General features: G+C 39.9%; 1 protein-coding gene across 1 annotated transcript in view; it reads right to left on the bottom strand.

Annotated features, from left to right (window-relative positions):
- Nucleotides 1-23287, bottom strand: part of CD109 (CD109 molecule) — a 122314-nt gene that overhangs the window by 8973 nt on the left and 90054 nt on the right. The window contains exons 20-29 of the mRNA XM_081094514.1: nucleotides 22570-22683; nucleotides 20698-20916; nucleotides 19020-19161; nucleotides 15771-15947; nucleotides 8013-8094; nucleotides 5779-6007; nucleotides 4604-4769; nucleotides 2142-2332; nucleotides 1296-1451; nucleotides 174-239 (exon numbers count right to left, since the gene is read on the bottom strand). Coding sequence (XP_080950640.1) covers nucleotides 174-239; nucleotides 1296-1451; nucleotides 2142-2332; nucleotides 4604-4769; nucleotides 5779-6007; nucleotides 8013-8094; nucleotides 15771-15947; nucleotides 19020-19161; nucleotides 20698-20916; nucleotides 22570-22683 — 1542 coding nt within the window. The remainder of the gene's footprint in view (nucleotides 1-173; nucleotides 240-1295; nucleotides 1452-2141; nucleotides 2333-4603; nucleotides 4770-5778; nucleotides 6008-8012; nucleotides 8095-15770; nucleotides 15948-19019; nucleotides 19162-20697; nucleotides 20917-22569; nucleotides 22684-23287) is intronic.

Here is a 23287-nt window from a genome sequence, read left to right as displayed (position 1 = left end):
TAGAGTTGCTACCTATTCTCCAGCTAATAACGTCTCTAATAGTGACTTATCTTGCCTAACTCATATAAATAAATCATTAAGGATCTATACATTGTCTAACTTAAAGATTTAGCAGTGTCCCAAACCAAAGAATTGTTATAACAAGTCATATTTAACCAAATATTATTACATACCTGACAAACAGCAAATCCATAACCATCTGCGGAAATATTAACTTCAATTGGCACTGCCACAGCAAGCTGAATAAAGGGGGGGGGGGAGTGAATAAGGCGAATTTTCCATATCACAAGAGGTCAGTGTGATTCCTCATTAGGGATACAGTGTGAGCAATCTGTGGAAAGCTCTAAGAACTTTACCGGGCCTCACATATCAAAAGCCCTGGGTCAACCATGACAGAAGTGAAGTTAGAGAAAGTAGCACCCACTCTTCACACGCTCTCACCTCTGCCCTTTAGAAAAGCACATTAGCGCTAGGGGTAGGCCTGCCCTTCTTTAGGGGCTGATGCATGAAAGACAAGAAACATGCCAGCTCTCTCCACTGACCTCCCTTAGTCAGTGCCTAATCCCTTGGTCATGCTGGGCACCCAGTGACACATCATCATTGCCTATGACTAAGGTTATTCCTTCTTTTCCTTTGCCATAACCCCTCTTCCTCAGTTTCCAGCCTTGAAATTATTACTTTCATCCATTACGCTCAAGTTCCCACAAGGTTACCCAGGGAGATAAGGTTAGGGTCTAGCATAGGCCTTTATTCCATATCAAAGTAAGAATTCTAATACTGGTTTTATCAATTCTCTAATGAGGACAGGTGGGGCAGCTGAAAAGAACATGGTCTTTGAAACCATGGGTTCAAGTCGTAGTTCTACTGTTGTTAGTAGCATGATCTTGAGCAAGTTTTTAACCTCTCTCGGCCTCAGTTTTATCATGTGTACAATAGGGATAAAAGTAAGAAAATATCTGCTGGATGGAACTTACTTCTTAGTGCTGGTTTGAGAAATAAGTGCAGTAGCACATGTAAAGAAATTGAGCACGATTCCTGCAAAGAATAGTATCTCAATGGGTGTTCATTCTGGTCCCAATATGTCAGTGCCCATGTTTTCTCCTTTTCAAAATTCCCATCCCCTCCTCCCTTCCCTAGCTCAGCAAAATCAACCAAAGGAGTGTGCTCCTTCCTCCCAGTCGCTACAGGGCTCTGGGAACAAGTCTTTGTTGAAGTCAATAGAACGGAGTTAAAACCATTTTCTACCCTACCGAGTCATCTGCACAGAATTTTAAATAACCACCCCTTGTCCACACCTCTGCCGACTGAAGCATAAAGTAGTTCTGTGTGTCAATCAGAAACTTTACAGGACTTGGTGCCACAGACCCCGTTATGGTCACTTGCATATGTGTCCCTTCTGTGTTCATCAGGACTGCAAATTCAGACAGGGCCTTCAAGGCCACAATGGTGTCCTGTTGAGAAAAGAAAACCATGTGTGTATATAAGTATACATCAAGGTCAAATACAGTAATGTTTAGGAACCCCGCTATACAGTCATCCCCCTTCCCTGAGAGTGGAAGTCTCCTTTATTCATCTTTGAATCTCCTTGAGAGGCTCAGAAAATATCGGCTGGACAGAACTCCCCATCTACAATATCAGTTACCACGGATAGGAAAATGGCTAATACAGATGGGGAACTAATTTATTCCCTATAAATACCAGAGGCGATGTTTATATCCATGATGAGAAAAAGTTAAAATGAGTAATTTAAACCTTTGGCTTAAGTTACCTAACTTTTAAACTGCTAAGTAATTTGATGAAGTCATGAAAAAAAAGCAACTACATACTTCCTAAAGCTATGGATGGATGGATGGGTGGATGGATGGGTGGATGGATAATAAATTTAAAACTGTCATGACTGCCCTAGCTGGTTTGGCTCAATGGATAGCGCATCGGCTGTGGACTGAAGGGTCCCAGGTTTGACTCCAGCCAAGGGCACATGCCTGGGTTGCAGGCTCAATCCCCAGTAGGGGGCGTGCAGGAGGCAGCCTATCAATGATTCTCTCATCATTGATGTTTCTATCTCTCTCTCCCTCTCCCTTCCTCTCTAAAATCAATAAAATATATTGAAAAAAATAAATAAATAAACTGTCATGACTCACCTGGGTAGATACAAAACCTCCCAAGCTGTTTCTTTGCCTGCTCAGCCACCTCATAATTGAGATTCCATCAGAAACCCGATTCTGCAGGAAGTGTGAGTGCAGCGCATAGGCTGCGACTTCAATATCCAGGGATCTGGGCTGCCAGGACTCAGCAAGTCCGGACGCTGATGACACCCAGAATAGCATGTCTCCTGCAAGAGAAAAGTAATGCCAGAATGACCAATGACAGAAAACCTACATTTTATACCATTAATTATCCTTACACGGGTCCAAGTTCTAGTTGGCTAACATAAAATGATTTCTATTGCTTTATATGTATATCTGTATGCCAAATAAAACATGTATATTTAAACACACACATGCATGCACAGATATAAACATGTACTTATATGTCACTTTTTAAACTATTGAAACATAAATTTTCATTCTTTCCCTATTGGTTATATGTGAGGATGTTTTGATGAAAATATTTTCCCAAAAGATATCCATATGTTTGGCTCTAGACTCAATAGCTATAAATAAAAGAAAAAAAACATACTATATTCCAGAAAATAATGTACATAACTTTTCTGAACAGGCCATCACAAAAATATTTTAGAATACATTGGAAAGAACCCTGCTCTGGGAATCAGCCATTAACCAGCTCTAATGTTCTGGGAAACCTCTCCTTCATTATCTGAAAGTTGGTGTTATAAGTTCCAAATCCAAGCCCCCAAGAAAAAAATGAGGGACCCTGGCCAACTCAACAATCTTCCTAGAGATATTCCTACGAGCCCCTGGAGGAGCATCCTATTTGGTGCCCCCCCCCCTCAAATATTACTGTTTAGATGATGATTACACTTGGGTGGAATGTATAATAACTGCCAAGCAGAGAAGAAGATACGTCAAGGACTGCTTCAGCCTCTGTGCAATAATCTTTATCCCCAGCACAACAATAGGTGATAAGGATTCAATCTGTTACAGCCTCAGAAGTCTCAAAATACTTTCTACAGTTATCCCTTCTTGAATTAACAGAACTTTGAAACAGCTGTTTCAGCCCACTTATCCCCATATCTATCTATCTAACTACACATTCACAAGCAAACACACACACACACACACACACACACACACACACACACCCTGAATCCCTGACTGTAGAGACCATTTGGAAAGTGACAACATCTGTAGGTTTTGCCTTGCTGTAGCCCCTAAATCAGCGGTTCTCAACCTGTGGGTCGTAGCCCCTTTGGGGGTCGAATGACCCTTTCACAGGGGTCACCTAAGACCATCGGGAAAACACATATATAATTACATATTGGTTTTGTGATTAATCACTATGCTTTAATTATGTTCAATTTGTAACAATGAAAGTACATCCTGCATACCAGATATTTACATTACGACTCACAACAGTAGCAAAATTACAGTTATGAAGTAGCAACAAAAATAATTTTATGGTTGGGGGTCACCACAACATGAGGAACTGTATTAAAGGGTCGTGGCATTAGGAAGGGTGAGAACCACTGCACTAAATAGTCCCCATTCAAAAATATACATATCCTACTCATAATTCACTAACAGCATTTTTCTGGCATTTGTGTTTCTATTAATTACCATTGTGGTTCCCATTTTTAAACATGAACCATGCAGCAAGCACTGTGCATTATCTCATTTAATCTTCACACCAACCCTTAAGTTGGTGTCACTCCAATTTTACAGTTCAGAAAACTGCAGCTCACAAAGGGGAGTAGCAGAGGCAGAATTTGAACCCAAATCTCTCATAAACCAAGGTCTTAAAAACCACTCAAGGCCACCAAACCAGAAATGGTATCAGAAAACTACAAGGGTAACTGACATCTGGTAGAATGTATCCAAAAGAAGAAAGTACCCATGCCCTGAAATTCTCTGAAAAACTCTTGGGGGGAGTAGAAGCAACATGGCCATGTCATAATCCTCTGTGCTTCATGCTTCATCCCATTTAGAAGATGTAAATTAATCAACTTCATATCTGGCTTACAAAACTCTCTCACATAATTTATATATCTCCTAGTGCCCAACAGTCTAACAACCTCCAATAGGACCTGCGTGTTACCCCCTTTTTAAAAATATATTTTTATTGTTGATACTATTATAGATATCTCCCATCCCACCCCCTCCCTATACTCCCCTCCACCTCCAGGGGTGGGCAAACTTTTTGACTCGAGGGCCACAATGGGTTCTTAAACTGGACCGGAGGGCGGGAACAAAAGCATGGATGGAGTGTTTGTGTGAACTAATACTTGTTAACACTGCTGCTGGTGAAGGAGCGGAGGGGAGAGCAAGAGAACCCTCCGCTCTTTCGGCTCCGCGGGCCGGATAGAACAGCCGAACGGGCCAGATCGGCCCGCGGGCCGTAGTTTGCCCACAGCCAAAGCCCCTGCTCACCCCACCCCCAGGGTCTGCACTACCCCACTGCTTGTGTCCATGGGCTACGCATATACCTTCTAGTTCTGCTCTCTGAATCAGGATATCCAAAGCTTCCGCGGCTTTCGGGCTCCCCAGGAAGGACAGCGCATACGTCGTAAGAGCCAGAGTATAATTGTCTGAGATTCCTCTGAGGAACTCAGACTCCAAAAACTTGATAGAGTTTTTCACATCAAGATGAGGCTTGAAAGAAAAAAACATATATATATTTTACCATTCAAAAGAACCCCAAAAGTATTTTCAAGCATTTATTTAAAAAATAATTTCAGCGTCCAGGAAGCACCTGACTTTTGACCTAGGCAATGGGAATCAACAATGATCGTGGACATTCATGGATTTGCCATGTGTTTAAACCATAACGCTACTTTTCCCGCTTTTGAAAGTAAATAGGCACCGTGCCTTACAGGAAATAAAAAGTAGAACTTTTTGCCAGGGTTTCTCCCGTTGGATATCATGAATTCAGATTCAAGCATACAATGTAGTTAAGGAAAGATACTTCTCATATGTGATCTCAGGTGTTGAAGCTCTGAATTCAGGGGAAAGTTTCTCTTCTGCACACCTAGACCTGGGCTAGGAAAATAGTAGGAGCTTAATCTAGAGAATGGCTGGTTTTGATCATGCGAAATGCAGTCGGCATTAAGCAGTAAAGGCATCAATCATTGAGACAGCTCTGGAGCGAAATTAAGCTCATTAGCATAACTTTCCACGTACACTCATTCTCAACCAGACATCCATGCCCATTTAACACGCTCTTTAGAGTGTGGGTGTGCTTTGTACTAAATGAGCAGACACTGTAATTGCTCCATAATATTTTAGAAATAAAAAAAAATCCTTCACAACCTAGATTTAATAAAATGCACTCCCAAATTCTGAAGAATTGTCTGTCCCCTAAGAAATTAACCTTTCCAACAATAAAATAGGAATTGACTTGGCTTACCAACAGCAAGTACAACACTTAGACTGGAAAGCATTTTTAGAATTCTTCTCGTTACTCTGAGAAAGTGGGTCAATATTTTTATTTTCAGATTTTGGAATGTGGTCACAAATGCAAAGCAAAAGGATGCCAAATTCATACTTCAAATGTGAAATGAAATACAAAATTCCCTAAGTTTCCAGACACATATTGGACCCATCCAAACCTACCTCTCCTGTGATTCCCCACCCATCATTTATGAAATCAAAGATGAAATACCTGATACTTTCTATAACTCAGGAGAGAAGTCACAATATAAGCTGTAAGCGTTACTGGACTTTTATTGCCACCTTGAAGCTCACTGTGGATCACTCTTCCTGGCTCCCAAAATTCACCATTGGATTTCTGACGTCCTTTGAGCCATGTATATATTCTGTGTAGCACATTCTGATCAATATCTATGTAATGATCAGCTTCAAGGAAACATCGTAAAACAAAGGCTGACAACCTTGGGGGAAGGGAGTGGAGGGAAATGACATAAAATACAATGAATAAAGTCCTCCAAATAACGCTGAGCAAGAAAACACCAACAATAGCAACACTTCTTTCCCCATCAGAAGCGTCACCCAAGGGAGACTCCCCGAAGAAGAAACAAAGGGAAGGACACAATAAGGAGGTAACACAAACAACTCCGCCTACCTGGTAGACCTAGTTCCCACTTGAGTGTGGTCAAGAAATTTCAGGTCCACTCACATCATCTCAGGCTTAGAAAGGAATTTAGAAATCATCTAATAAGGACTCATTATTTGATAGACTGAGAATTTGACATTCCAAGAGAGTTAAATAAATTGTCCAAGATTACTCATCTTTGGACTGTTCTGGGTAGTTACCAAGGATGAACTTATTATATACTTCTCTCAGCCCTAAAGACATGAATAAAGTACATATAGGTCACAAACTGCCATACTTTTCAGTAGAGAAAATGGATATTTTCTTTCCCATAGGACAGGAGGCAGCAAATTAAAGTCTATGGCAGCCGTGGGCAAACTACGGCCCGCGGGCCGGATCCGGCCCGTTTGAAATGAATAAAACTAGAAAAAAAAAAAGACCATACCCTTTAATGTAATGATGTTTACTTTGAATTTATATTAGTTCACACAAACACTCCATCCATGCTTTTGTTCCGGCCCTCCGGTCCAGTTTAAGAACCCATTGTGGCCCTCGAGTCAAAAAGTTTGCCCACCCCTGGTCTATGGGCTAAATCTGTTGGGCTAGGACTGGTCCTTGGGCCAAATACAGCAGTCTGTTTTGGGTGTTGTTGGGTTTTTTTACCTCTCCCCACTCCATCCTCCATCTAAAAATTTGTTTTAAAGGCATAAAAGGAAAAAGAGAGGAATGAGAGGAGAGGGAGGAACATGCTGCAGAGACACCATGTGGCCTATATGCCTAACATACTCACTCTCTGAACCTTTACAGAAAAAGCTGGCTGATCCCCGCTACAGAACACGAAGTATTGAGGTGAAAAGAATGTCAAGCAATAAAACACTGAAACCTTTCTATTTTTGGATCTATATCCTGACTCGTGCCAAAAAGAAAATTTGAACCAGATCTGTTTCATCCTATAAAAGATTTAGTGTGGTAAATATTATTAATATTCAATAATATCCAGTTCCTTTTTACTTTCAGGATACAGAGGAATTCACTTTCTTGCCTCCCTGAAGTGAAACATGACCATGTGACCAGCTTTGATAATGACAAAGTGAAAAGAAATGGTACACCCTGGCTGACGCATCCAATTGCCAGAGCTGCATATGAAAGCCTGAAGCTTCCCGGTGAGGTGAGATGGTGGCAGCAGAAGCATAGACTGCAGTGCCCCCTGCTGGCCCATAGTGGAAATGCAGCATGTGAAAGAAAACCTGTTGTAAATACTGTAAGCTACTGAGATTTACGGGGTGGTTACCATAGCATGCCCTGCCCAACCCGACTGATACAGTCAGTCTTTTTCTGAGTGAAATAGAGAATTGAAGATAGTAAGGGAAAAGCAAGGAGAGAGAGCAATCATCCAAAATCAGCCATGCAGAGATTCCATTCTGGAAGAAACTCAAGATATTCTATACTTAATCCCACACTCATAAAAATAACGTTAAACTAACTACACTGACTGCCTTAACAAAAAATTCATGTTGATCATATAAATTAAAGAAAAAATTATGTCACAATCACCCGGTATTTCTAACTGAGTTTTCTTGTCAGCCCTACCATCATCGTGTGGTATTTTTATTTTTTGCTTTTTCCAAAAGAGGACTTATGTCCTATCTTTTCTACACAAAAACACTTGCTTTGTTAGTGTTTTAAAATCACATTTAGAAAGGAGAATCTCTTTTAAAGCCAGGCTATGGGAAAAACAGCCTCAGAGCCTATATATACAACACATCTACCAATTTCATGGCCATCGTGACCTAGTGAGGGCCCATTCCATGACAAGGATTTGCTCTGTTAGCAAGAACACTTACCAAGTGCTCCCAGAAGGGTCATCGTTCCCAAAGGCACTGAAAGAGCCATCTTCCCTTTGATAGAGAAGTTCTCTCTGGTAACCTGAAGACACCAAAATAGATCATCAATGTTATCAACTTGCAATGACTGGCAGTTTCTAATCATGTGTTCACACCGAGGAAACACGGGCAGAGAATAGGAAAGAAGACGAATTCAAATCAGCAACTAATGTAAAATATTTTCCATGGTAAGTCCTGTGCAAAATGTAAAATACCAGCATATTTTCAGCAGAATGCAAAAAAATAACAACTGTGATATCCCCAAATTAAAGTCAATTCAGAAAAATACTATAACATAGACAATAATTCTAGCCATTCAAAAGCAAGCTAACTGAAGGCAGAGTTTTCTTTAACTCTGCAGTTTCCAGTTCAATGCTTTCAATACTTAGTCACCAAAAATTGCTGGATAGCTAAGAAAAAAAATCTAGAATTTCAAATTAAAGTTTAAAGCTAAAACAGAAAATAAAAATGCTTTCTAGTTTTAGGCCAGCAACAGAGGAATTTGGAGAAAGGGAGAATTATTAAATAATCGAAGACAATGCCTCTAAAATTTTTTTGCCATGGCCAACTGAGGTAAATCAAAGACCAATTGGTCTGCTCAACTCTAAGTTCTCACTTAAGAAAAAACAACTTAATGGTGGTAATAAAGTCTCACTATAGAAGTAAATTGGGGAGGGGGCTAAGGTTCATGTGTCTGTTTTAATTAAAACAGATGTTTCATATTTGCAAATAAATGGTTGCAAAAAAGAGGCACATGTTTCATAGCTACCGAGCGAAATCATAGACCCAAAACTAAAGACCCACCAAACAACCACAAAAGACTAACTTGCTAAACATGAAATTAAAAAAAGCAGTAATTTATCATTAAATATCAAGCATGAGCAACAGCCAAAAACATTTCCAACTCCAAGCATTATCAATAATTCTCTAATAACCAAGAATTCTTCCTGGAAATGGCAGGATTCCACCTCAGGCAGGGAGGGCACACACTATGACCTTGCAGCGTCCATGTGGAGCCCAGCAACCGTGAACATTTGTAATAAGTTGATCTTAATCCCTAGTGAAGTCTAGCAATAAAAATTTTTACTTTATAAACACCACATTTTAGAAACATCAATAATTATAGTTATTCATATCTGATTAACAAAACATAAGCATTAATATTTTTAAAGTACAGTTAACCTGCTCTTGCCATGTCCCAAATTTTTCTCCATGAGTCTTTCCACAAGAAACCCTAGATCTGAGTAGCTGATTTAAACTACCGTAAGACAAAGCATTCGGAAAACAAGACACTGTCTCATGGTGATCTTTGAGACCTATGGTAAAAGAAATAGAGATACCATGTAAATGATGGCAGAATTTTGCTTAATTTGAAGAAGGGGATATTGGGTTATAATTTATATGTTTAAAACTAAAATATTGTGGCACAGTAATTAAATAGCCAACCTTTATCCAACACTGATTATGTGTCAGGAACTGCTCAAAGCCCTTTCAGGACCCCGCTAATCCTCAGGACAACCCTATGATGTAGATGCCATTAGTATCCCTTTTCAAAGATGATAAAACTGGAACGTGGATACACCGCGTGCAAGGTCACACCGCTGGTGGGTATTGAAGATAGGCCTTAGCCAAGATCTCTTTGTGTGCAACTGCTTTTTCCTATTAATTCAGAGACCTCTTTCAATGACTTATGTATGAAAAGTCCTCAGCACAGCACTTTTCCAGGGCAGGCTCTCAATACGCAACAGCTATCATTCCAACTGCCCAGTTATTTTTCAAAATCGGTCAATCTGACTACAAAACACTTTATTTTAAATTTTTCATGGCAAACACACTATTAGCAAAGTTAAAAGACAGGTGATGAATTAGAAGAAAATATTTGCAGCCTGTAAGAGAAACAAATGGCTAATATCCCTAATAACAAATTTTATGTATATGCTTATATATAATTACAATATATTTATATATATATGTATATATGTATATATATACATATATATATACACACACACACATATATATATATATACACACATATATATATAGAACATTTTTAAATTTAAAAGGGAAAATTTTTAGATTCCTTATAGGGGAAAAAATGAATAAAAGAACAGACATTTTATAAAAAAAAAAAAAAGAAAGATGGACCTTAATATGTAAAAAATATTCATCTTCATAATAAGCGAAATGCAAATTAAAGCTACACTGAGATACCATTTCTCACCCATCACCTTAGCAAAGAATCAAAAGCTTGACCATTCATTCTGTCCGGGAGGCTGTAAGGAGACCAGGGTCCTCATCATTGCTGAGGGGAATTCAAAATGGTACAACTCCTGTGTAGGAAAACATCTATACCTTGTAACCCAATAATCCTACTTCTAAGAATCCATCCTAAAGATACACCTCCAACAATATAGACATATTCATACAAAAGTTTATTCATTGAAGCTTTATTTGTAGTTGCAAAAATATTGGAAATGACCTAAATACCCCCAAATTAGACTCTGGTTGAACACACTGTAGTGCATACTCACAATGCAGTACTATGCAGCTGTGAAAAAAGAACGAGAGCTATTTCTCTGAACTTATGTGTAGTAATTTGCCGGATATATTATTAAGTGAAAAAGGCGAAGTCTAAAATAGCATATAACTTTTTGTGTAAGAAAAAGAACCAAGAAAACATATGTGCAGATGTTCATTTCTGCAGAGAGAGAGAGAGAGAGAGAAACTAGAAACTAATGAAGTAAGTTACCTACAGGGATAGGGAGAAGGGATACAAGAGTCACATATACCTTTGCACGTACCTTTTAGAAAAGGTTTGACTTTGGGAAGAATTGTTCTACATATTCAAAAAATCAAATAAGAATGAAAAAAAGTTAAACTTTTGGAAAAAAAAAAAAAAAAACACAGCAAGAAATCTCTTCCTTTTTCAGAGCCAGTCAGGGATCACAGAGAAGCAGAATAATGGTCTAATATTCACAAAAGAAATTAGCAAAAGAGTCCAAAGACATTCTCCCTCGACTTCCAATTCAAGACTAAATCTACCAGACTGTGAACTCAGTCTAGCAGAGGAGAAGGGAGGGGAGGGGAGGAGAGAGAGGAGAGAAGAGGAGGAAGAAGAGGAAAAGAGAAGAGGACAAAGAAAAGGAAAGGTACAGGGCCCTCCATCACTACAGGAGCTGCTCCTGTGAAAGGAAGGACCCACGTGGAGAAGAAGACCATGTGACTCCAAGCCCCAAATCACATCAACAAGGGCAGTTCCAAGTCTGAGTTATTGTAAAACCAGTCAGAGAGATGAGCTCATGGAGATGAGATCAGTGCTTATGGAAATTACCCCTCAGGTGGCTGACCTCCAGCAGTCCCCATTAATATCAACAACTAGCACCATTCTTCCACCAGGGGCAGCCAGCCCAGAGGAGCGGGGAGGGGGTGAAGACTGGCGGACAATCTCCTGTTGGGGAGTGCATTTCTGGAGCTGGTTTAGATAAAACAGAAAAGCTAAATCACCAGCCCTGCTCCCAATGGTAAAATAAAGCAGAGAATCAGGACCTAAAGAGAGGAGCTCACATGGCTCTTCTGGTGGGAGTCTCCTGTGATGTGTCCTTCCTCTTCCTAAACCATCTGTGCATCCTTCAAGAGCCCTCGGCTCCTCGTCCTCCAAATCGCCCAGCCCAGATGCAGTAATGACATTGTTGGCTCAGCTGTAATGTCTATCAATATGATTCAATGTTTGGTGTAGTCACCTAAGCTGGAGACGTTTCATCATGATAGGTGAGAATGGCAAAAGCATGGTGTTCTCCAAAAGTTTATGAGGAAATAAGAGTACAGCCTTTAAGTTCATAGTTTCATGACTAGTTCTTGAGTTAGAAAGTAATAATACCGTATAACCAGAATTACCAGACACTCTGACAATTAAAATACAGAAGAAGTCCAGAGGTCCACATGAACTGTTCCTTATTAAGAGCCAGAAAAGATACGTATTGGGCCATGACTTTTCTTTGAAATAGCCACAAATGTAAAATATTTACAATTTTTCATGATAAATATGAAAGCACTGTGCATAGAAACACACAGAAAAGCAACGTTCTAACCATAATTTAATGTGGTTTACCTCAAGTGTCAAAATTGCATACAAAAAATAAAAGGGGTAAAATCAGCTCCCTGTGACTATATCAATCACTTCCTGTGGTTTTTTTTAAAAAAAAAAAGCTGGTGAAAATATCCTCTGTACTAAAAGATAAGTAGTCATTATCCACTCCCTTCCTCTCTGCGACATGAAATGGAAGATGAGAACTTCACCAGGTTTTTCAGTAACATCTCCACCACTGCCCCTGGCCATTCTTGTGATGACCAATTGCAGCATCAGACTTCTGAAACCTACTTTTCCCCTGTTTTTATTTCAACAGAGAAAACATAATGTGTTTTCAACTAAGCCCAGTCTGAGTCTCACTTGAAAATCGAGCTGCAGGCACCAGGATTTAAATATTTGAGGAAAACAAGTGTCTTCAATCTCTAATTAACAGATTCAGGTCCTTATCAAAAACAGCTTTCATTTTACGGTTCTATTTTTCTTTTGACAGCAAAAGACACTTCATTCAATGATGTAGCGGTTGTTTTGGATAAAAAACAATGGGTCAGGTTACAGGGCTCTTGGGCCAAGCATGATTTAAGTAAAACAATGCGCTGTTCATAAATGACATTTAAATAATATAATCATGACTCACGCCAAAGCCACTTTAATTTCGTAAAAAATAAAAACAAGAACGGTATATTTAAAGAACTTTGGCAAATGTGATGGCAAAAGAAAAAACAGAGTCTCTGAAATGAGACGCTGATTTCATAATGAAAATCATTATACCAAGAAGTTTCTGTCCTCCACTTTGAAATGTGATTCAGTTCAGCGTGTGAAATGGTGCATGTAGGGGCGCTCCCCTGTACCGCCTTCCATCAGCCACTTCACCAGCTCAAAAGGCGAAACACTGAAACCACTGGCCCCGATTCCTAGCTGACGGGAACCTGCCTGCAGTGTTGACAAATAACTACTGCATTGTGGGAGAACTTGAGAGATCTTCTAGATCCAGTCCCCACATTAGGATGGTGAACCTAAGGCCCAAAAAAGTCAATATTGATAGTAATGTGTTCATCCGTCCTGCATTTATTGAAGTGCCAAGATAGGGCTACAATGGTCCCCACTGCCAGGGAGCTTACCTTCTAGTGCAGGAGACAACTGGATTATAAAAAGGATAAAAATTGCAGGGAGAGGAACTGCGAAAGCATTTCCCCGTGTTTGGAGGGTCCGCCCATGTCCCTTTCAAACCCTGGTACTTTGGGACATAAAAAGAATAAAAACTAAAAATAAAAAGGGGGGAATGGGAGATATCTGCAATACTATCAACAATAAAAATATATTAAAAATAAAAATAAATAAAGCCAGCCGACGTAGCTCAGTGGCTGAGCATTGACGCATGAACCAGGAGGTCACGGTCAGGGCACATGCCCGGTTTGCAGGCTCGATCTCCAGTAGGGGGCATGCAGGCGGCAGCCGAGCAATGATTCTCATCATTGATGTTTATCTCTCTCTCCCTCTTCCTTCTTCTCTGAAATCAATAAAAATGTATTTAAAATATGTTTTAAAATAAGCAAGACAATTTGAACTAATGTTATGCAGTGAATAAAATGAAATGGGATAATGTAAGTGAGAATTAATAAATGGTCAGGATAGGCCACGAGGAGGAAAACACTACATGAGTGAGGAGAAGCAGCCGGCCACAGGAGGATCGGGGGGAAGGGCCTCCCAGAAGGAGAACAAGTTTGAAGGCTCTGAAGCTCCAGGCGGGGAGCCAGACGGCGCAGCATCAGACAAGGTGGAAGGTGGAGGCCAGGCCGTTCAGTCGGGGCCTTGTAGGATGAGGCCAGGAACCCACTGGAGAATTTTAAGCAAGTCAGTGACATGATTTTGACAATTTCAAAAGGTCCCTTTTATAATATGTGGAGACGGTGAGCACGGAAGCAGAGAATCTATGAGCCCCTGGAGTGGTCCATGGTGGCATATGAATGGGAGAACTAGCCATGGGATGGACAGAGGAGAAGAAGCTCCCATCTGTTTTTAGAGGGAGAATGGACCAGATTTACTTGCGGACTTTAGACCCTAACTCCCTAGCTAGATGCAACTGACTGCTGCTACAATATATCATGTCGTCTTCACGACAGTCTAGTTCCCACATACTTTCCTCTCAGAACCAACAAATTAAATTTTGAATACAAGTCGGAATCTTGTTTTCTCAAGGTTAAATTATGACCATCTCAAATATATTTTACTCGTCTTCTTAAATACAACCATTATTGCAATGTGCATAAGATCTCCTTTGTTTTTAGCCTGGCACACACACTATTATACCACGGAAAGCACTTGGAGTTCAAATCCCAGCTCTGCCACTCACTTGCTATAGGACCCTGGGCAAGTTAGCTTTTCTGTGCCTCAGTTTCCTCATCTGTAAAAACAGGAGGATACTACTAATTATGAGCATTAACTGAGATATTAGATGTAAAGTGTTTAGAACACTGCCTGCCACATAATAAGCACTCAACTAATGGTCACGGTTGGTATTAGCAAGTGCCAGACACAAAGTATCTGGTGTCTACAAACAGTATAAGCCTCTCAAGGAGTCAGGGTAGAGTCACTACTGGTGTGCCCTTTGCTGAGGGTCAAGCAGGGCCTCCCCGGACAAACATTTCTCTCCTCACCATCTGCTCGACATTTTACTTGCCCTGAGAAGGTCCCCACCTGGGACACCACCTGTGTGTATGTCAGACTCTTCACTGAACAGGGAATTCCATGAGCGGAAAGGCCATGACTTCCTCTGTCCCCAGCACTAGAAAGGACTAAATGTTTAATGAATAAGTGAACACTCATTCCTTTACGCAGCTTTAAATTTCATGTCCCTTATTAAAATACAAACCCCTCCCAAAACCAAACCCTTAACAAACACCTGAGCAGCAATCAGAAAAACAATGAGCTGAAGACTCGCACTCCCAGCACATTTCAGCACCATCTAGTCCAGTGATGGCGAACCTATGACACGCGTGTCAGAGGTGACACGCGAACTCATTTTTTTTGGTTGATTTTTCTTTGTTAAATGGCATTTAAATATATAAAATAAATATCAAAAAGATAAGTCTTTGTTTTACTATGGTTGCAAATATCAAAAAATTTCTATATGTGACACGACACCAGAGTTAAGTTAGGGTTTTTCAAAATGCCGACACGCCGAGCTCAAAAGGTTCGCCATCACTGATCTAGTCCCACGATCACATAGCAAAGACACAATCTGTCTGTTTTGAAAAATGGTCTAGAGTGAACTCTGCCTTAAAAAAATAATAAAAATAAAAGTATGGCCCTAGCTCGTTTGGCTCAGTGGATAGTGCGTCAGCCTGCGGACCGAAGGGTCTCAGGTTCGATTCCAGTCAAAGGCACATGCCTGGGTTGCAGGCTTGATCCCTGGTAGGGGACATGCAGGAGGCAGCCAATCAATGATTCTCTCTCACCATTGATGTTTCTATCTCTCTTTCCCTCTCCCTTTCTCTCTGAAATCAATAAAGATATATTTTTAAATAAATAAATAAATAAAATAAAAGTATGTTTCGAAAATGCTTACCTTGAAAGGGGACATATGTAATACTTTCAACAATAAAGACTTAAAAATAAAATGAAATGCTTACCTTGTCTCATAAATGAAAGGGCTTTTTCTTTTAAACTCTCTGTCAGTTGTTTCTTTTTAGTCAGGTAATCCAAAACATAAATATTTGGAGCAAAATTTATCATGTTCTGTTCACCACAGCCATAAGGCATCTGAATCAATGAGGCTAAGCCACTGATGGAAGAGCCAAGAATATCTCCTGAAAGCACAAGATGGAAACACATTCAGCAAATACTCCGTACCTGCACCTGTTGGCGGCGAACAGACGTCCACATCCAGTGCTCAGAACAGAGTAGGAAATTTGCATCAAGTGTTTAGGATGACTGCTCAAATACGTGATAATACAGTGATACTGAACTTGCAGATTACATGACAGATTAGGACACCTTTATCTCAGCTAAAGATATAGGCATACATTAGGCAACAAAATAAGTTTAAAAATAACTGTTGAACAAAAATGTCAAGAATTAACCATAGCCGAAACCGGTTTGGCTCAGTGGATAGAGCGTCGGCCTGTGGACTGAAGGGTCCCAGGTTCGATTCCAGTCAAGGGCATGTGCCTGGGTTGCGGGCACATCCCCAGTGGGAGATGTGCAGGAGGCAGCTGGTTGATGTTTCTCTCTCATTGATGTTTCTAACTCTCTATCCCTCTCCCTTCCTCTCTGTAAAAAATCAATAAAATATATTTTAAAAAAAAAGAATTAACCATAGCAAACCATCATTCTTCTATAGGAAAGAAATGATTTTTTTAAATTAATATTCTTTACATAAATAGAACTTCATTCTGATTTCTTACTAATACACTACAAATACTAGAGAAATAATTTTTTAAAACATAGAAATTGTAGTATTTTTCAATGTGCTTTATTTAAGTAACAACAAAGTGGAACTAACAAATAGAAGCATTTCCATGACTTTCAGGATCAAGAAGGTTAGAACTACTATTCAAAGATAGTTATAGAAAATTAAACAAAATGTAATTAAAAGACTTCTCTACCCACATTCTAGCACCATGACTCAGGAAAATAAGTAGAAATTCAGAAATATAGAGGTTGAGTTCTAATTCTGCCCCCACTGAGGATGAGCTATATGGAGAAGAATATTCTTCTGTGAAGTTTAGAAACTTATACCATTTCAAGTCCAAATACTTAGTGAAAACCCGATCCTTTTAAAAAATGAATCCTAAAAGAGAGGAAGAACTCTTTCATACGAGTAGGCTGCAGTCACACTACCATATGATGTCAAACTTCATATGTTAACTCAAATATCTAAATAAAGGTTATATTATTACCACTGCAGGTTCTGTTTCTAATATTCATAGTGAACATAAACTTAGACTCTCAAAATTCAAAGAGCAAGCTGATATTCAAACATTCTGGGCTACCAAAGTCTTTTTAAAATAAAAACCATATAAAAATAAAACTTGAGCCCTGACCAGTTTTGCTCAGTGGATAGAGCATTGGCCTGCAGACTGGAGGGTCCCAGGTTTGATTCCAGTCAAGGGCATGTACCTTGGTTGCGGGCACATCCCCAGTAGGGGGTGTTCAGGGGTCAGCTGATCGATGTTTCTCTCTCATCGATGTTTCTAACTCTCTATCCCCCTCCCTTCCTCTCTGTAAAAAATCAATAAAATATATTTTAAAAATAAATAAATAAAATAAAACTTGAAAGACCATTCTTTACCTCAAGCTTAAAAAGTAAACTTCAGAGCACTTCAATGACCCTAGATAGATTCATTTCAATGTAAGGGGTGATGATATACATTTAAAATTCAAGGCTCTTGCCCTAGCTGGTTTGGCTCAGTGGATAGAGCATCTGCCTGTGGACAGAAGGGTCCCAAGTTTGATTCTTGGTCAAGGGCACATGCAGGAGGCAGCCAATCAATGATTCTCTGCCATCATTGATGTTTCTATCTCTCTCTCCTTCTCCCTTCCTCTCTGGAATCAATGCAAATATATTTTAAAAATAAAAATAGATAAAATAAATAAAATTCAAGGCTCTTCTCTTTGTGTGCATATGTGGACTGCATCCTCCCAGCATCCCCACACTGCAGGTGATGCCTATGCAGAACTTATTCCCCTAGACAAAGAGTTTATTTAATTCTTTTTAAAGAGTTATATCTGCCCTTGCCAGTTTGGCTCAGTGGATAGAGTGTCAGCCTGGTGACTGAAGGGTCCCAGGTTCAATTCCAGTCAAGGGCATAAGCCTGGGTTGCGGGCTCAATCCCCAGTAGGGGGTATGCAGGAGGCAGCCGATCAATGGTTCTCTCTCATCATTGATATTTCTATCTCTCTCTCCCTCTCTCTTCCTCTCTGAAATCAATAAAAATATTTTTTAAAAAAAGATTTATATCTAAAGCTCCAAAGAAAGTCCTCTATAAAGGAACTGGTTTCTTGGGGTTATAAAAAAAAAAGCATTACACCTGCAGATGAGATGTAAAAGAACCTCTGAGAAAGTGCCTAAGGTCCTAACACCTTGAAAACCGAACCATTTCGATGTCATTAATCTAAACATTTCCTTCAACTTGTTAGAAAGCACAACTATATAAACAAAGTGTTTGTGTGGAAGATCTGCTTAACAGTCAGTACAAAAGTACTTTTCGGGCACCAGCGGGAGATGAGGAGAGGATGCCTACAGTCAGTGGGTAGCTTCTTACTATAAAGGTGGCTTGTGTCCTGCACAGACAGCTCCCCTAAGCAGTAGCCCTCAAGCTCTGGTGATCAGAATATACCTACCCTAGCCTTAGCCCAAGAGATTCTGACTGAGGAGGTTGGGAGTAGAGCCCAGAGATTTGTGTTTTTACAAAGCGCCATAGAAGATTCTGCTATTTGTCGGGACTTGGGAGCCACAGAAGCCAGAAGTTCTGTTCGTAGAAATAGCCTCCCCCTGCAGCCACATTATAACGGGGACGTACTGCTCAAAAGTTATCTGCACACCAGCTGTATCAGCATCAGCTGGGAGCTTGTCAGAAATGTGGAATCCCAGGTCCAGCCCCAGCCCACTAAGCCAGAATCTGCCTTTAAGCGAGAACCCCCAGGTGATTCCTCTGCACATTGAACACTGAGAAGAACTGGTCTGGGACACAGAGCTTGCTAGTCGGCCTTTCTATTGTAATCTTGCTCGCCTTTCTATTTGGTACCAACTGAAAACTTTTTGCAACCTCTTTGCATTTTGACTAAACACGAAAATGTGGTATATCTACAAAGAGATGAAAACATATGTTATCATGTACAAATAAACCAGTGGTGATGATGATACATTCTGTTCTTACCAACCACAGTGATCTGAACTCTTTCACTGCCATTCACTGTATTGGGAGGAAAGGAGAAACTCAATACTTTCTGTGTAGTTTTCAGCCTCCTGTTCAAGTCAAACAAGACGGATTGTGAATATAATTTTTCTATTCCTTCTGCCTGTCGAAACAAAAGCAATATAATTAATGTGGTCCCTACTCCTCAGTTTACCAAGAACTGTATGCAAATCATAAGACAAACATTTGCCCTGTTGTGTCTACAGTGTGTGTACCGTTAATGCCTACCATTTCTTGATTCTTGCTTCAAATCTGTTAATAAGTGTTCATTTTCTAGTTTAGGCAAAACATTTCATGGAATGGCAATGGAAATGACAATGCAGAAAATGAAAAGGTGATAAGAAAACCTCTCTGAGGTAGGTTCTATTATTACCCAAGAGAGAAATACCTTATCCAAAGTCATACTTGACAGAGCTGGGATTTGAGCCCAGGGCTGCCTCACCTCAGAGTACAAGTGCTTATCCACTATGCTGAGCTGTGTTTTTGTGCATTATATGTTCTCTAAAAAAAAATCTATAAAATCTCTTCTACTTGTGCTGAGGAATTTCAAAATTCAAAATCTACATGTTCACTTAGCATGATTTAACAGGATCCCATTGTAACACAATTTGTAAATGTAATTGACTGCAAAAGAGACTTGCTTTATAGTCATACTATAAGTTTATCTTTTATTTATTTTAATCCTTACCCAAGGAAATGTTTTTCATTGATTGGAGGGAGGGAGGGAGAGAGAGAGAGAAACATCAATGTGAGAGAGAAACATTGATGAGTGAAAGAGAAACATTGATGTGAGGGAGACATATGCTTGGACCAGGAATCAAAACCGAAACCTGGGTATGTGCCCTGACTCAGCAGAGTGGATAAGCACTTGTGCTCTGAGGTGAGGCAGCCCTGGGCTCAAATGCCAGCTCTGTCAAGTGAGACTTTGGATAAGCATTTAATTTCTCTCTTGGGTAATAATAGAACCTGCCTCAGAGAGGTTTTCTTATCACCTTTTCATTTTCTGCTTTGTCATTTCCATTACCATCCCATGAAATGTTTTGCCTAAACCCAAGACCCCTTGGTGAACTGGACAACACTCTAACCAACTGAGCCACACTGGCCAGGGCATTCATACTCTAAATTAAAGAGGACCCCTAGCCAATTTGGCTCAATGGATAGGATGTTGGCATGTGGACAGAAGGGTGGCAGGTTTGATTCCTTCAAGGGTATATACCTCGGTTGCAGGCTCGATCCCAAGCCCTGGCAGGGATGCGTGTGGGAGGCAACCCATCAATGTGTCTCTCTCTCACTGATGTTTCTCTCCCTCTGTATCTCCCCCTCCCCTTCCACTGTCTCTAAAAATCAATGAAAAAATATCCTCTGGTGAAGATTAACAAAAAATAAAATAAAATAATAAATTAATATAATATAGTATAATATAATAATATAATATAAATTTAAAGAGGAAACTGGCAAGTACTTCCAAAGTATAATATATTTTTACCTATAGATGGGAAAAAATCATTAGACATTACCAGAAGGATAGAGGAGGTGAGCTTGCAGGTCTTGCCAACAAATCTAAACAAGAAAAACCATCTCCTGTTTCCTTTTCAACTACGTATTTCCCTTTCATTTATTTGAAACTCCAACCACTTACCTTCACTAAAATCCTCTGGGTGACAGCATCAGAAGCAGCAGGTGAAATAGCTTTGATTGTGATATAAATTTCCCCCAGATGTGTTGGTTTGACTGGGAAAATAACAGTCATCCCATCCTCACTAGGGACCAGAATGCTCTGGATGTGCCCTGTGTCATTGACTTCATTGGAAGCCATTAGAATTTCAAATTTGTCACTTTCCTCAATGATCACCTTAACCTGGAAGAAAAAAATATTATCAAAGATTTTGTATAATAAATGCTCCTCTGTAAAGTGTTAGCATTATTACTATTTTAAGTCCTATTAATCTGTGAGGCCCAAGACTAGAGAAAGATGAGATAGATTCAGTCAAGAAGAGGATGAAAGGGTACCATGGAAAACTTCATTGCTTTCTTATGCTTTCCCATCTACTTCAATACATGTGGGGAAAGGCGTTCTTCAGAACATGAATATCTCTTGTTACCTGATGCCTCTGAGTGATAAGGAGGTGCCCAGAAAGGTTATTCGTATCATGGTATTGCCACCAGCCTGGTTTAACCATCATTCTGGGACACTGGTCTTACTAGAAAAACCTGAGACCAAAGGATGAAATGTTGTGACATTCATTGAGAGTCTCTGCTAAAATCAGTCCAAGGGAAGTCTGGCTCTGACATTAGCTCGATGTATATACTGGTGGTCAACTTTGTAACGTACGCCAAAGTTGCAGTCCCACCAAAACGAGCATTTCTCTAGACCTTGCATATTATGACTTGTTTTCCCATTTATTTTCTCAAAATATTTTCTGTAAAGACAGTAATTGTTATTCCCATTTCACAGATGAGACTACAACTAAGTTATTTGCTGGTAAGTGGTAGAGTGGGATGCTGAATCCCGGCCTTGGACTCCAGAGCTTAGGAGTCCATGCTGATTAGATGAAAAACTAAATTTTTATAATAAGAAACAATTTGCCTGGCCAGCATGGCTCAGTGGTTGAGCGTCAACCTAAGAACCAGGAGGTCACAGTTCGCTTCCTGGTCAGGGCACATGCCCAGGTTGCGGGCTCAATCCCCAGTGTGGGGCTTGTATGAGGCAGCCAATCAATGGTTCTCATCATTGATGTTTCTATCTCTCTCTCCCTCTCCTTTCCTCTCTGATATCAATAAAAATATATTTTCAAAATTAATAAAATAAGAAACAATTTACTCTATGGACATAGTGCTTAAAGCGATGACAGCATTTTCATGAAGTACAGCTAATAAGGTTAATTACATATCCCCACTTACTCTGGGTGGGGGGAAACAACCAATCATTTGGTTAACATTCCTATGGACACAACACAAACAGTGAGCCTAATCCTGCCTTCCAGGGAACTGACTCGCTGAGGAGACACAAGGCACATGGCTCAAAACACCAAGCCTTGGAAACAGACGCCCTGTCTAAATGTGAGGACAACACACGGAACAGAATGGTGAGGAAAGGCATCTTAGTTTCAAGCCAGGTCTTGAATGGAATAAATTCTTGCCAACCACACTGGGCAAAGAATGGCAGTAACGAGCGGCAACACATTCTAGATGTGAGTCAGACTAGGAAAAAACTGCAAACGGCAGGAAAGAGGAAGACCTGCCCCAGAAACAATAGGGAAGTTATGTGGCTAAACTGGGGAAAATGTGCTGGAAAGGACAGAGGAGAGAGAGAGTGCTTGTAAATGTGAATAATATCCCTAGATGTTAATAAGCAGAAGAAATCGCTGCCCAAGGATGTTTATGCTCATTCCTCCAGAATGTATAAGAGGGTTAGATACCCAGAGCCTAAACACTAGCCAAACCAGGCCCTGCATGTTCTCTCCATTTCTTCCTGTAGTATAAGTGGTGAACAAAATCTTTCATACATTACCTCAGTGTCAACTTTCAAGTAATTGAATATGGTTATTTCCAAAGCAAATTCTTCACCTCTGATCACAGAGTTGGGAAGATTCGGAGAAATGAAAAATGGCTGAAAGACTTCTAGCTGGAAAAAACACAATGAATACATATTTTGTTCAAATCAAAATGTTTCATGTTTTATTGAATTAAAAGCAAATCTCACAAAATCTATGAAGCTTAACTTCACATAGAAATGTCCACTTGCCTATCAACATACAGCAAATGGCAACTCATCACAAATGAATATTTATGTTAGTTAACACTAGACTTTATTAAGGGCCACTAGGAACCAGGTACTTTACCCAAATTAATTCATTTAATCATTACAACCTTAAGAGGCAGTGTTATCCTCATATTTCACAGAGATTAAATAGGAAGCTCAGAGACCCTGTAACTAGTATAAGATCACATTGCCAGTAGGTGAAGGAGCCAGAACTGAATCCCAGCGTGTGTGACGTCAAAGTCTGCTACTATGTTATACTGACTCCACCATTCTGCTTTAAAAGCCACCCACCAAATCAAAGACTATTTCAGACTCATGTGCAAAGTCTAAATAATGGTCTGCTTACTACTTTTAGCCTACATATGCAGACACCTGTACTTCCTTGTTGGTGCCTCAACTCCGATACTGTTGGCCAAGTCCTGCAGGAGAAACTGAACCTTCCCTACCTCTAATGATAAACCTCAAT

This window comes from Myotis nattereri, assembly GCF_964212035.1.
Source record: "Myotis nattereri genome assembly, chromosome: 6".
Taxonomy (NCBI): Eukaryota; Metazoa; Chordata; class Mammalia; order Chiroptera; family Vespertilionidae; genus Myotis; species Myotis nattereri.
The sequence above is the reverse complement of the archived record's forward strand: the minus strand, read 5'-3'. Positions and strand labels throughout refer to the sequence as shown.